The sequence below is a fragment of the Harpegnathos saltator genome, unplaced genomic scaffold, assembly GCF_003227715.2.
Source record: "Harpegnathos saltator strain DR-91 unplaced genomic scaffold, Hsal_v8.6 scaffold514, whole genome shotgun sequence".
NCBI lineage: Eukaryota > Metazoa > Arthropoda > Insecta > Hymenoptera > Formicidae > Harpegnathos > Harpegnathos saltator.
The window spans coordinates 104,368-119,634 of NW_020230332.1; the positions used below are offsets into that span (position 1 = coordinate 104,368).

Sequence of the window (15,267 nt, forward strand, 5' to 3'; positions counted from 1 at the left end):
ACGATTACGCTATCAAGCTATTAAGTATAATAATTAATGTAACAATTAGAAGTAAGAATGAGGAAAATAGGAACGAATCTTCGCGAAGATTGACCGCGACATCCAGACCTGAGTCCATTGTGCCTAGATTCGACAATTAGCAGCAATTGGTAGAATCGTAACGCGTAAGTTAAAGCCCGTCGTATTTTCTGTGAGATTTTACCTCGCGTGTAAATTTCGCACGAGTACCCTTCTCCATCCTCAAGTTCGCTATATAGAATTGAAAAAGACGTTGGTTTCGTGGAAAGTACGTATGTGTATTTTTATTTTCTTTCTCTCTTGCACACTGAATCGATATAGATTATAAAATTTAACATGGCCTTTGAATTACCGAATTGGATCGACTTCTCTCAAACATACAGACACTAATCATTTATAGCAATGATTATACAATTAGTCAGCTGACATCGGTTTTTTTTCAACGACTCTATTGTGAGAAATATAATATATTAATAAATTACTATAATAATTATACTAAAATATGTCTTATATAACATATGTATACTTCCGAATAAATCGTTTAAAATGCTGCAATGCGTTTCGTGAACACGAATTATTCAATCGTCGGATCACACTCAATCGTCGGGTGCGCGAGAAACTACTATGCAAAATTATTCTTATCATCTCGTACCTGTAGAATTATATGTATGTATAATTACTTAGATTACGTAAATTGACGACCGTCACAGAAGCACATTCCATACTTTAATATCAAACTATTTTTTTTTAAAAATCAGTACAAAAGGAACACAAATTTCAATATATAGCTACTTCGCGTAACGCGCTCGGGGGACAATTGGGTCGACGATATTGTGTGCGTTAGAATATAATCGCGCGTTACCGAGACACTGGTAGTAGGGAGATTTTACAATACCCTCTCTCCAGATACGGTAAACGTTGATCGTCAATGCTATTGGTCGCGTACATGGCGACGTTATTTCTGAGCGAATCATAACGTTCACGATTAAGTTCTAAAATTAATGTTACCGTATCTGAGAGACGGTATTGCAAACACTCCCTGATAAAAATCGAAACAACGTTCGGTGCGCGCGTACAACACAATACACGGGATCACCGAGGAATACCGAAGTGTAGATGTTAAGTATAAAACTGTCGTTAATCGATTATCCGTTTCACGATTTTCCAACAATCACACACAAGAGTAGTACGTTACAAATGATTAAAAAAATATTTATAGATTTTCTCTTGCACAAGTCATCATCTAACGTTTTCCGATTTCTCTTTCTTTTTTTTTTCCTTTTTTCTTCTTTCATTCCTAATGCTTCTCTTCTTCTCCAGCTGTAAAGTTCTCCCCGTACCACGCAACATCGGATAACTCAATAACGGCTCTACGCGCTTATAGTGTTTGTTACATGCTCATTGCTTAGACCTAACGAACGCGAGGGTACACTGCGGGGATTCAGTGTCTCGTCAGTGACTCGCGAGGACTCGTCGCGTTTTTAATCCTTGATCCACATCGTGCGTTCGATATAAACAAACCGCGGACACGCGAGACGTGCAGAGTGGCGTGTGTCACTATTTGTTCTCCTCTCAAACGTATCAAACGTGTGTACACTGTCACGAAATCGTGCCGCAATAATAATGGAACTATGACCGTAAGGAAGTAATTTACGAGTACATTTTCTGCGTGTTTTCCCGCTTTATCTACGCACACAATATATATATATATATATATATATAAGTATATATATTTTTTTTCTGTCACATACGCTTGACACCAATAAAACTGCTGACCGCACAAGCTCTCTCGCATCCTCGGGCGGGCGAAACGACTATCTCTCTCTTTTTTTGCCTTTTCCAGTTTTCTTCACCTGTGTAACACGCGCGCGTGTGTCCCGTAATAATGCGATAACTATTATAAAATGCAGTACAACCCTCTAACTTATCGACAGGCGCAACAGGAGACGCGGTACGCGTTGCGTTACAACGTCCGGTCGCGGACATTACACGACGACATAGGAGAGAATGTATGTGTGTGGGGGAGGGAGAGACGAGAAAGGGGTGCACGTTGAAGCCACCGTGAAAGTCCGCCGTAGAAATTCCGTATGAAACACCGTATCTATCTTCGCGCCATTTCAACTAGCCCCCGACAAGCCCGAAGCCGTGGTGGATGGTAGCGAACATCGCCCCGTCCACACGAGAAGCGCGCGGTTCGGGTGAAATGAGAGAAAAGCGTCTATCTAAAAAGACACGACGTGGCTGCTGAGAATCTGCTAAGAGTCGTTGGAATGTAACGGAATTACGAACTTCGGGCCGAACGGCGATTTGTACGTGATCCCGACGTCGGAGTACACCTTGTTCGGCAACGCCAAGTTGCACAGATACAATCTGCCGTTGTCGGCGCTGTGCGACAACGGCAGGGCTCCCAGTAAGCTGAATTTACTGATGATACCGGGTGTACCCGTCGCCGGAGGCTCGATCGCGAGAACGGGCGCTCTGTTGCTGTTGGCCCATCTCGCGATCGGGGTGATCATCCGCGACGAGTCCTCGTCGCAGAGGGCCACGAGGATGAGATCGACGAGAGCAGGCAGGTTCTTCACCTTCGTCTCGACTTTGTTCTCCGTTAGCCTGTACAGCGAGAGCTCCTGCAACAGGAACACGTCCTCCGAATTCTCCACGAACACGATCGTCTTGACGCCGTGGCTGGACAACTGGCGGGCGCAGTTAATGCCGGCTGCGCCGGAACGGTGGGGACCGCACAGCGCGACTACCGTCGGCCACTGGTGCGCGTTGTTTGGATTCAACCGATGACTCCCACCCAGTAGCTGCAGGATGAGTTCAGCACCAGCGCGCCCGAGAAGTTCCACCTTTCGGGGAGGAAGGAAGCAGTTTGATCAGTGCTAGAATAAGCGCGGAGAGCTTCGTGTGGCAACCTTTTACTTGGCTGTGGAACGTGGAGCAAAGTCGTGTCTCCCGAGGAGTTTCTCGGCCACGGTGAACGTGTCGCGTCTTGAGATCACACCTTGTCTCGCGTTGCTCTCAGATAAAACCAGTTGCCAGACGAAGTGGGAGAGAGAGAGAGAGAGAGAGAGCTGATCTCGAAGGTAGCGTGCGAGTGTATACGAACCCTACGTTCCCAACTTATCCCCAATCTGTCCGCAGCACCTATCAACTGGCGATGGAGATTGAGGGTGATGCTAGGAATGACCAAACCGTTATCGGTCACGTATTCCTTCTCGCCGGAGCAAGGCACTACGATCTGATGCAGCATCGTCGGTTCGGACACGAGAATGTTCTCGTCGGGTCGGTAGATCGCAGTGGTGCCCCTGTTGTTTTCCGACTGTCGAACGATGTCCGGCTTAAGGGAATTGATTTCTTGCCATACAGCCTGTAAGAGAGAGAGAGAGAGAGAGAGAGAAAAGTCGCATAAAATAAATATACACGATCGACGCGCTGCATTAGCGCGACGTGTGGACGCACTTCTTTGTTGAACAAAGCCAAGTTCTTTTCAAAATCAAAGTCTTGATTCAGGGATTGATCGATCGGAGTACCAAAGGTGTGCTCATCTCTCTCCAATGCCCTTTGTCTGTGAGTCAATCTCTTTGGAATAGCTTTGTTGTTTGGTATGTTACTTTCCACTACAATGACATTTTTATTAATTAATTTAACGCACGCGCGCGCGCAAATCATATATGATACAATATGTATCGCAATACACACCCGATATAATTTTCCCGTTTGTGGTTTGCTCTACTTGTTGTTGATTGGGCTCCACAGGTTTTCTGAAATTCGTTTGCGGCTGAGAACCGCCAGCTTGCATCATGGATGAAACACTTTCCGAAATCGACCTCCCTGCTCTTTTGGCGATGGGCCTCTTTACAATCACCTTACTCTGAGCTTGGACATCGTTCGTCCCTACTTCCTCCGTTGATATAATCTCAACGTTGTATATATCTTTTACACTGTAAAGAGAATTACATTCAATCACATATGTTCATGGCAAGTTAATTATATCAATTTTCAAAGTTCAGATCGCATTTATAAGACATCTATCATTATTTTTGTTATTATTATTGCATTATAGTTTGCTATTTTACAACAGTACAAGTAAACAAAAATTGGAATCTTACCTCAACTTAACAACGGAGGAAGTGTGCGGCATACCATTGCAAAATGCCTTTGCCAATGTAAGGCTATTCTTATTTAGATCAATAATTTTACCTTGATAAGTTCCAAGATCATCGATACACTTTACAGAAACTGTACAGCCTAGGAATTGCTCAGACATTTTTCCCTGCAATTGTAGACACACACACACACACAAAGTCAGACTTAAAAGTTTTCAACCAATGTAGAGAAAATTGATAACAATTGTGCATCTTCCGCAACAATGTGCCCGTGCAACAAACATATCATCATGTCTCATATATGCAAATCAATTTAGCGGGGGTTTATCTCTTGTCGATTTTTATGTTCATGCAAACGTCCCGCGACAATGTCACGGTGACAATGAGATTCAACGAATAATTGACAGGCACAAAAGTATCGTAGTTGTGTACAGATTACCTCCATCGGAGATTGCGAGTGCAACGTCAAGGAAATAATAAATCCCTTCGAGGACAGACACAATGTCGCTTTCGAATCACATCTCAACGATACCGCGAACGACTGATGCGTGCATTAGGTTAAGGAACGTGGAATAACCTTTCGAAATCGTCGCGACAAACACATACATACCCGCTTCGAGTTGGAGATAGAGGTCAAGGTAATCGCCTAGAGGAGAAACAAATAGCGACTAACGGAAATTACTAATTATCGCGTACTGACGCCGATACTTTGTACACGCTCGCATACGGATAAACGGATCGCCACCCCGTATTGTATTTTACATACGGTATGTGTGACGCAGTTATCCGCGCTCAAGTACCGTTTACACGTTGAACGCATGCATTTCTTTGCAAAGTAAACAACTTTATTTCGCGTTTCGTCAAATTTTCTCTGCTAATATAAGAAATATATATATATATATATGTACACATACATACATATATACATATATATTGTGTATATATGTATATAACGTTTATCTTTCATTTCTCTTTTTTCCCGCTTTTTTCTAAGAGTCTGACTTTAACCACCGTGTGAATCTCGAGCAAATGCATATAATCGATATATGAAAGAAATAATCAGCATCCGCGAAGCTTTAATTTATAATCCGTGAGTATAATTTACTTAATAATATTGAGATATTTTCATAAATATTTTATAGCTTGAGATTTGTACCCTAACAGCACAGATGTTCCAGAGGACGTTTTAATAAGGACGTCCTGGGGACGTTTCTTCATCCTCAGGAGATCGTGTGCTGTCTCTGGGTAATGTTCATGTACACTTTCCTGTGCAAAGTCAAAATATTTCTTACACTCTTGCATAAACGTAAACTGAGATGCGTCAAATACCAAGATCATTCCTTGGGAGTTTGAAAGCGCGAACTTTTTGTAATTTACGTCTCTCGTACATAGTATACATTTTTTTTTGTAAAGTTATTCGAGAGTTGAAGCTAAGATTAGCTTTTCGATTTTAATTGTTCGTAGAGAGTAAAAATAAAAAGATTATTGGATACGATTGTTAATATATCGACATAATCGTCAGTGTGCTTTGAAAAATTGACGATTTGTCGTTGTCGATGTCGTCCGTCATCTGCGTCTATTGGTCTGTTCTTTTTAGCTGCACTGCGGAACTAGTGCAATAAGTTAGAATGAGACAACTATATATTTTCTCACTTTAACTTATTGCACTAGTTCAGTAGTGCAGCTAAAAAGAGCAGACTATATGACCGAGTTCCGATATTCACTGCCAATATCGAAAATATATAGTTTGTGTCACGTATACTATAGATTTTCAGTACTGATAGTAAAAATCGGAACGCAGTCCATGGCTGCGTTCCGATATTCACTGCCAGTATTGAAAATATATACTTTATGTCACGTATATTGTAGATTTTCAGTACTGACAGTAAAAATCGGAACGCAGTCTATGTAGGATTTTTCTCACAAACTACGTTTACACGGCAATGTTAATCTGGATTAATAACAACCGTAGTTAGTGAATTCTTTGATCCGATTGGTATATTCTTTTAGATCTAAAAATATACTCTAATCGGATTCGAGACTGCACTAATTACGGTAATTACTAATCGGGATTAACGTTGCCGTGTAGCAGGGTAATTTATTCCGTTATTTCCCAGATTTCTATTGTCTTTTCTAAGGGGAATTATTCCGGTCGGAATCGATTCCGACGAGTTCCATAAAGGTTATTCTACAATGAGGTGTAGTAGAATGCAATAGGCAAATTGACCAATCACGATCGATTGTTCTCTTTACCATCGAAGAATAATCGACTGTGATTGGTCAATTTGCCTATTGCATACTACTACAACTTCATTGTAGAATGACCTTAATAGGAACCCAGGTCCATAGTTTCTTCCGCAGCAAGTTAAGGTGTCAGTACATGGGAGGAGCGTCGAACGTCGAGCGTCAAAGCGTCCAACCAATCAAAGTTTTTTGTTTTTATCCCCAGAATAAGAAATGAAAAACTGATTGGTTGGACGCTCGACGCGCCCATATATTGGCGCATTTACATAACGAGCAAGTTGCAGGAATTTTAAGCCAGCGGCACACGATGCTTGTTTTCGTGCTGGATTGCTTGCTGGATGAAAATACTGCGTTCTGATTGGTACATTTCCGAAGATGGATGGAAATGCACCAATCAGAACGCAGTATTTTCATCCAGCAAGCAATCCATCACCGAAAACAAGCACCGTGTGCCGCTGGCTTTAAGCCCGTGTCACACTACGGATTGAAGATCAAGAGTTGCGGATTGAAGATTAAATTTCGACAAATCAACGAACTACCGGTTTTGATTTGCTTTAATCCGATTGGTCAAATTTCAATCTTCAATCCGCAATCCTTGATCTTCAATCCGTAGTGTGACACGGGCTTTAGTGCACGCTCGCTGGAATATGAGTTGTAGCATCGACGAGATACTATAAAGACTGTTGGCCTTACGGGATTTAGCGTACTACCAGAGAAATTTCGCTGTGCACTAGCGCCCTCTTAGGAATATCGTGGCCGAAATATGAAACTTAATTAGCATGGTAACAGATATGAAATAATGGAAATAAGGTATTGAAAGATATCAAAGATTATTAATACAGAAAACAGGTCGATGTGTGTGTGTATGTCTCCTACAAGTAACACTACCCAACTGTCACTCATCGATTCCAATGAAATTTGGCATGCACGTAGAATATTGAAAAATATTAAACATATGTTCTTTTATATCGGCTGACAACGCATTTTAAGGGTGGAAATCACCCCTTGATCCCTGAAGATGAAAGCACTATTTCAACACCCTTTGTACATATTACGTGTGATTTCCGTCAAACTTGTCTTCCATTGAACTAGTCAGTAAGGGGTTTTTAGGGTCGCTGATTACGAATCTGGAGATAAAATTACAAAATTCGAGATATTCCAGAGAAAATGTCTCAAAATATGTACAGGTAATATAAATCTTATGCATTATTATACTTGTCGACAAAAAAGTTATCCAACTTTTCTGCAAGTTAATCTATATATAGTAAAAGATCTCCAACAGATGTCTCGGAGATTCTTGCGGACATTCGAATGTTCTCGGAATAACTTCAGAACGACTTCGAGACCTTATACCCGTATTCATAGGGTCGTATTCATAGTCGAGTCTCAAGTCAGCACTTAAGATGATCTTGGTTAAGTCGGTCTTATTCAATCAAGACCGTCTCAAGATCAGTATGTTTCATACTCGTGAAATAAGAAGATTGTCGCGAAGAATATGTTGCTCAACACAGGGTACAAGATGCGGTATTACTATTAAGGAGTACCATCTTATGTTACATTAGCAATGCCTGTTCTTACGTATAATCTATCTGTATAAAAGGGGATCATTTACAAGAAATGAATCAACCAGAATTAAATCATGCAAGAGAAATATATGATATTTAACTAAAAACACATACAACTAAAAACAACTACGTGAAACGACGACGACGTGGCCGGTGACCATGTCACAATCTTCTAGAACATTCTGGAATATCCCAGAAAATTATACAATCTTCTAGAACGTTCTAGAAACGACGATCACGTGGCCTATGATTACGACACGAACTTCAAGAATATTTTGGAAACTTCTAGAACGTTCTAGAATCTCCATCGTTGGCCGACGCTACAACGTCGTTGACCGGTTCGGCTCGCTTTACGGCCTCACTAGCTCTGCTACCATGATGATGGTCCCATGCACCATGTATGGTAGGATGGTACAAAATGATGGTCCCATGCACCATGTAGGGTAGGATGGTACAAAAATGATGGTCCCATGGACCATGCACGGTATGGTCCCCGTGGACCATGTATGGTAGGATGGTACAAAATGATGGTCCCATGGATCATGTATGGTATGATGATACAAAAATGATGTGCGACGGCGAGGTGAACCGAGCCGCGCGACGGCGCCGCTGCCCTGCGGCCTCACTAGCTCTGCTACCAGCCCGGCAATTTTATATATGAATTTTCTTGAAGTGTATTATATGCTAATTTGCCGCAATATGCAATACATGAGGTATCGATGTACTGTGTTTATTACCCATCAGGATGTATAATCTTATGTATTAATGTACCTTTCATTATTCTTGATTGTACATATTACAGTGATTAAGGCAACGGTAGAAGCTATATTTATATGCACATCAGGAGTGTTGCATATCAACATAATGTCTCGTAAGCATCCTGACTAATATTTTTCCTTACATATATTATCGACATGTACTAAAATAAATTTTTATATATATAATATGTATATAAATTTACTTGTGCAATTAAATTGAAACATCTATACGTTTGGTACATAAGCAATGGATTGTGAAAAAGATGCATAGGTATAAAATGTATTAGATACAATCCTACAGCTTCAAATATAATTATTTTCATCTTTTGTTGAAAATGATAAATATCTCAGGAAGCTGTAATTAATTAACCAGTTAATGTGATAACATTAATATATATGTATATATACTTTTTCTTTTTTCAATATTTAGTCTTTTGCATCTTTTCCAGAATCATATATTTTTTTTTATTTTCACTCATTAACAAATTTTGTATTTTGCAAAATCATAGAGTTGTGAATGAAAAATTTATAAATCTAAATTCTAAAGTGTCATGATATACTCGACGTAATGATAAAATGGCATCGCGACGTTATCACGTCGCCTGATAAGTACAATATAAAATTACATTTCAACGTTGCTATTACTAAGCAGCAGCAGCAGATTTCGCTTATTAAAATCTTGATTAACGATGTATTATTGTAATGCAATAAACGACTAACAATCCGATTTTATGATAACGCATTCACTAATGTACAAGTTTGATTGTTCAAAATGATAATTATTTCAAAACACATGATATAATAATGAACATATGATTTTTATAAACAATAAAAATTATACCCATGAACATATTGCTGCGTAGATATACATAAGAGAAAAATAGTACTCGTATTTTGTCTGGCAGTTTATATCTACGTCGAGTACGTCATTCTTAGGACGAGCGATTTTCTAAAGCAAATTATGAAAGTCATGTATATATGTATGTGTGTGTGCGTGTGTGTGTGCGTGCGTGTGTGTGTGTGTGTATGTGTGTGTGTGTGTGTGTGTGTGTGTGTGTGCGTGTGCGCGCGTGTGTGTGTGATATGCGTGCATGTGTATACGTACATATGTACGTATGTATGGCATACATATATATATATATATATATATATATGTGTGTGTGGGTTGCGCGCGTGTGCATATATGTGCATGTACGTAACATTAATTATATCAATCAATATAACAACATATTTCTCATAGCGCGATAAAAGCTAGCGAAAACTGTTTCTGGGAAACTTTAATAGAACGACACTCTCTCGCATATTCGCCAGCCACTCGGTCTACACACACACATACGCGCGCATTATTCGCACTTCAGGCGTAAATTAAAAAAAAAAAATTAAAAAAAGGACCTTTGCTTTCGTGTTGGGAGCAAACATACGAGGCAACGGGGACGTTATAGACAAATCTTCTTGCACAGCGATCATCTGTATGCTTGCTTCCAACTCTGTACTACTTCGCATATACGCATCGCACATTATTCATTGTAATAGTATACTCTCTATATAACGTTACTTTTCCGCTATTATATAGGTACATGCCCTTTCACACGCGTGCACTGCGGACATTCTTTTTCTTCTTTTTTTTTCCATTTTTTTTTTGCATAAAGATGCCGTTGTCTGTACATTCGTTTGCACTCGTTTTTTCTCTTTTTTTCGGGTCAAGTTACGAGCACATCAAATGGTCACGAGCTACTAATCACAAGCTTACACGATAATCGGTTGCCGAAGGCGGAAACTAAAGTAATTACTACTATATGAATCTGAGAGATCGACACAACTAGAGCCGAGGATTTTGAACAAATGTAGGTATTCTGATCATAGTTTTGTCTACCAACCAGGAGTATAATAAAACGAATTGTAATTCATACTGTGTGCTGTCTTGCTGCTTTCGTCATAACCGATTATCGTGCAAAGGAACGTGAACAATTTCACTGAAAATTTCATTGAGAATAAAAAAAGAAGAAAAAAACGCGTGCAAATCGTTGCGCAAACGAATGTACATAATTCCTCGTGAGGGAGGGTACATGGCCGTGTGTAAATGGCACCGAAAGCGTGACGTTTCTGAACACGTGTCTCTAATATAATCTTAAGCATACAAAAATAAATTATAATAATGATTGTGTATCTCTGAGTTCTTACGCATGTACAGTGAATACTATGTTACGTGTACACGTTACACGCGCACACACGACGCCGCCTACGTATTGCATGCGTAAGAAACTGTGTGTGCGCCTGTGCAGATAGATAGATAATATATATATATATATATATATAGAGAGAGAAAGAGAGATAGATGGATAGAGAGATAGATATAAATATATACGTCTATTTTAAAGTACAATACCCCTTAATAATTATCCGTTGTTCCACGGAGTACCATTGAAATGCTCGTTTCCTTTCCTTTACAACGCGTTTTCACGGAACACCTAGGCGAGCTCTGTGCGTGTGTGTGTGTGTGTGAGCGCGCGCGTGCGCCACACGCAACGTAAAAAAATACTAATCTAAAGAATTCCGGCTATACAAAGTCATATGTAACAATACAGTATAATTCACTTGTACACTTTGCATGATAATGCCCGCTCGAGAAAAATTTAAAACGTAAGTTACAAATAGCGCTTGCGCGGAAAACTGCAGGACGTATCCGGATGAAGTTCGCACCCGATTAATGTGCGTGCGTGCGTGCGTGCGTCTCTCCCCTAAGTGTTCTTACTTTATTAAACCCACCATGACGTTTGCTGGTGTATGCTTTGGCTGCAGCAAATTACCTGCAACATAAACGAATCGGTTAATAATATATTGTCTCTCTCTTTATTTAACAAATATATATATATATATATATATAGAATTAATAAATTAATTATAAATTAATTGGTGAAAATAACAATTTGAGAGCGATATTACAGTTCACCCACCTACGTAGTTTACAGAGTTTAAGTAAGTTACAGACTTGTGAAGGCACAAGATAAAACGACTAGGATCGACACTAAGAGAGCTCCGAGCGGTCGAATTTGGATAGCTGCCGAGCTGCTTTCCTCTGTAAACACACAGAAAATTTAAAACTGACGATCAAAGGAACCTCCTTAAATAAGGCACGTTTGATGATAAAATTAGCGCGTGCGTATACCTTTCCGTGCCATTTCGGGCGGGTAATCTGAAAAGAGAAAGAATTACTTTTTCCTTACTAATCAATCGTACTTGTTAATTCTAGTTGAGACAATACTCTTCATATTGGTTTCTAATGAAAAAAAAAATAAATGAAAAGAGAAGAAATAGACAACATTTAGCTAACGTACCACCGGTGAACATGTGCGGTTCGGACGGTGGGGACCATCCGAAGGAGTTTCTAGATGTGAGGATCGCCTCGTAGGATACAGGCTCAAGTGCTTCAATCGGATACTCCACGGTAAATTGATTTCCTCTACCGTTCTTCACTTCAGGTGCGGCGGTGCTCCAGTTCTCCTCGCCTTTGCGACGATACTGTAGCTGCAAATTGCAGAAAAGAATTGTCTTTGTTTATATATGCGTTTATATATATGTTATATATGTATATATAAGTTATATATATATAGATTTGTGTATTTGTCAGTCCAGTAGAGACGCCATTGATTAGAATATCAATAAATTGATAATTACTAAAAGATTTCGGCCAGCTTCATAATTTCTTACTACGCGTTCCTTGTGACTGTCAATTAATCCAAAAATCGGGAACCTATTAACGTGACGTTTTTTAATAAGTATCAATCTATCAATGGTGAGGCATCCACCAGATTGAGCGCACATAGACTGAGCACTTTATAAAAAGCAAAGCGAAAACTATGTGTAAAAAAGATGACCTGTGCTACAGGCACTCATGCTTTGTCTAGCTTCATTCTTCTCGGAGAAGGCCAGACAAAGATGGCATATGCCTATGGATAATGGAAGAAAAAGAGAATTGTCTTTTATATCTTTTATATCTAGTCTCCAAATTTCTCTCATAAGAAGGCACGGTCTATGTATGTAAGTCTATGATATGTACACGTCTCACACATTGCGAGGATTCTACGTAAATGGTTAAATAATTGAACAAGGATACTTACCTTGTACTCGCTGATCGGTGAGTAACTCTCTAGACGCCATCTGAGAATTATTCCCGTATCATCAGTGGTCATCTCAGCGCCCGATAGTTTCGCTTGCGAAGGTACACCTGACAAAAGGAGTATTTATTTATTTATCGTTAATTATACATATTATTACATACAATTAGTTTCATATATTTTTTACACTACATATATTGGGTGAGTGCAAGTTTCGGTAGACTTCTCTCAAAGATGTCGCCACTGATGCAGTTACTGATCCAACACACATATATAGTACAAATATATATAGTATACCATAGGTCTGTTTTTTATCGCTGAACTAGTGTACACTCAGAGAACATAAAAAGAAATAGATATACATCTAGGAGTTAGTGAAAGGGATACAAGGAAAGAATAAGTGCAAGTTAGTGCAGCCAGTTCAGCAATAGAAAACAAACCTCTAATATAGTGACAAATATATATATATATATATATGGTATATCAAAAATAATTGAAGACAACAGCGAGACACACTCGGTAGAACGAATATACTTTTTGATAAAATTACTTGGTCTATTTTTCTATCGCGAAATTCATCCAAACTCCTGCGCTCACCCGATATTCCACGCATCAATCTTACGCGAAACAACGCGCGACTGCCGCCATATTTCGCGCCTGACGTAGCGACGATTACCTGTGAGTCTGATAGTTTCGGAGTCTCGACCGATAGTGTTTTGCGCGACGCACTTGTACTCGCCAAAGTCCTGCTCCGTGGTGTGCAGGATCCTCAGGATGTACTTGGTCCTGTTCCCCTTCATTTCCCCGTGATACAACACTGCCGATCCCTTCTTCTGCGTGATCTCCTTGTCGTCTTTGTACCACTTTATTATGGCCTTCGGATAAGCGCTCACGATGCACATCATCTCCGACTCGACACCGGTGCCGCTGTGCACCATGCTCTTCTTCGCCTCCACCTCAGGTCGGTCTGTCGCAAAGACGAACGCATTAATCGGCGGTGTGAACACACTTGTGGAAAATGGACAGTAATCAAAGCCGGCTGGACGACTGACTTAAGAAACAGCCACGGCTCGTCCGCTCGAATGGCGATCGAGCCAACGGCGATTAACTCACAGTGCACAACGACGGTGATCGCTTCCATCGCCGGCTCTTTGGAGCCGTCCTCGGCGAGACACTGATACCGACCGCTGTGCGACTTCTTCACTTTCTTTATCGTGATGAAATTGCCGTTCAACACCACGTCGGGGTCGTAGTTGTCCAGCTTTTTGCTCTGCGAAAAGAGACGGAATAGAATCGATCAGGTTCTCTCTCTCTCTCTCTCTCTCTCTCTCTCGTTTTCTTTTCCCCAACCCTGTCTTTCATCGCGACGACGGTACCGTCGACACTTGAGATCACTATACACTCGACATTAATGCCTCCATGATAATGACCAAGCAACATTACACAAAATTGCTATAATTTCCAACATAATAAAATAAGATGATAAATAAAAATAAGGTGAATAACATATCCGGCGATATCTTGTACTCTCAACAGCTACATTAAGCCCGGTTTACAATAGGTGTAATGGAGTTTAGCAGTTTGCTCCGGGTCCTACAATTTCTGATAAAGACCATCTCTCTCCCACGTTGCCTCAACAGTTGGAGTCTAGCGAGTTCGCTTAAAGTTCAAGGATCACGACCTCAGGCAGCAGCGGGGAACGCTTCTGGCCGAGCATTCAGTCGCAATTTCGGGCTCCGGGCGAGATATCGCGGGCTTACTTCTACACCCATTGTGGCTCGGGACTTGGCGTTTTACCTCGACGAACCACTTGATCTCAGGCGGGGGCTGAATGTTCGTCTCGCAGCCGAACGTGATGCTCTGTCCCGGGTTCGCCTCGATTTTCTTCATGGGTGTCACGCGTATGAGACTCCGGTGCGAGTGCTGCGACGGGATGACCGGCTTCGGCGTCGTGGTATACCGCGGAGGCGCAGGCTGCGGCGGGGTCGTAGCGGCGGACTTGGGGTCGACCCGCAGACGGTGGGTGAGCACGATGTTCTGCTTGTGGATGATGATGCACTGGTAATTGTTGGATGAGTCGTTGACCGACGCGTTGTAGATCATCAGAGTGTTGTTCGGCAAGCGGACGATCCTCGAGTCCTGCGTATGCGGATCCGCCTCGACGTACAGATACTCCTTGTCCTTCATCCACGCGGTCGCGTAGCTCTCTGCAACAGATCGAACAGGGCGGTGTGTGTGTGTGCAGCGTGTGTCTTCGGGGGGGTCGTCTTGATTAACGCACGCTGGGGTCTCCGCCGCGGGGACTATGATTTTACCGCGCCTCATTAATTTACACATAAAGCGTGACTAATTGCGCCGCTAATGAAATTAAACGCGCGGCCAATAGGGGCCAATAAAGTCTACTTGTCCAGCAAGAATATTCGGGAAGCATGCGCGCGCGCGTGTTTATCACGCGTAA

At 41.1% G+C, this 15,267-nt stretch overlaps 2 protein-coding genes across 5 annotated transcripts in view; both read right to left on the minus strand.

The window, feature by feature from the left end:
- Nucleotides 1-1,246: 1,246 nt before the first annotated feature.
- Edc3 (enhancer of mRNA-decapping protein 3) lies at nt 1,247-4,949 on the minus strand. 2 transcript variants are annotated; one of them, XM_011137487.3, is made up of 6 exons: nt 4,567-4,948; nt 4,131-4,294; nt 3,721-3,962; nt 3,481-3,638; nt 3,128-3,388; nt 1,247-2,867 (listed from the first exon to the last, which is right to left on the minus strand). In XM_011137487.3, the coding sequence occupies exons 1-6, from the start codon at nt 4,570-4,572 to the stop codon at nt 2,274-2,276; spliced, it is 1,425 nt and encodes a 474-aa protein (XP_011135789.1). In that variant the 5' UTR covers nt 4,573-4,948; the 3' UTR covers nt 1,247-2,273. The 2 variants fall into 2 exon arrangements, with proteins under 2 accessions (XP_011135789.1, XP_011135790.1); XM_011137488.3 differs by having other exon boundaries at nt 2,274-2,867; nt 4,738-4,949.
- A 4,847-nt stretch (nt 4,950-9,796) lies between these two features.
- LOC105181029 (neurotrimin) overlaps nt 9,797-15,267 on the minus strand; it is an 87,510-nt gene continuing 82,039 nt past the window's right edge. For 2 of the 3 annotated variants that reach the window (XM_011137484.3, XM_025302784.1), the window contains exons 3-10: nt 14,607-15,016; nt 13,923-14,079; nt 13,486-13,776; nt 12,813-12,919; nt 12,030-12,219; nt 11,861-11,887; nt 11,649-11,770; nt 9,798-11,501 (exon numbers count right to left, since the gene is read on the minus strand). In XM_011137484.3, the coding sequence (XP_011135786.1) occupies nt 11,676-11,770; nt 11,861-11,887; nt 12,030-12,219; nt 12,813-12,919; nt 13,486-13,776; nt 13,923-14,079; nt 14,607-15,016 (1,277 nt within the window). In that variant the 3' untranslated portion in view covers nt 9,798-11,501; nt 11,649-11,675. Of the gene's footprint in view, nt 11,502-11,648; nt 11,771-11,860; nt 11,888-12,029; nt 12,220-12,812; nt 12,920-13,485; nt 13,777-13,922; nt 14,080-14,606; nt 15,017-15,267 lie in introns of all 3 variants that reach the window. The other variant, XM_025302786.1, reaches the window with a different exon arrangement.

Coding starts and splice junctions, on each gene's coding strand:
- Edc3 (XM_011137487.3), bottom strand. Junction 3,639..3,720: donor AAACGGGAAAATTATATCGG/GTGTGTATTGCG, acceptor ATGTCATTGTAG/TGGAAAGTAACATACCAAAC. Junction 3,389..3,480: donor TGGCTTTGTTCAACAAAGAA/GTGCGTCCACAC, acceptor TCTCTCTTACAG/GCTGTATGGCAAGAAATCAA.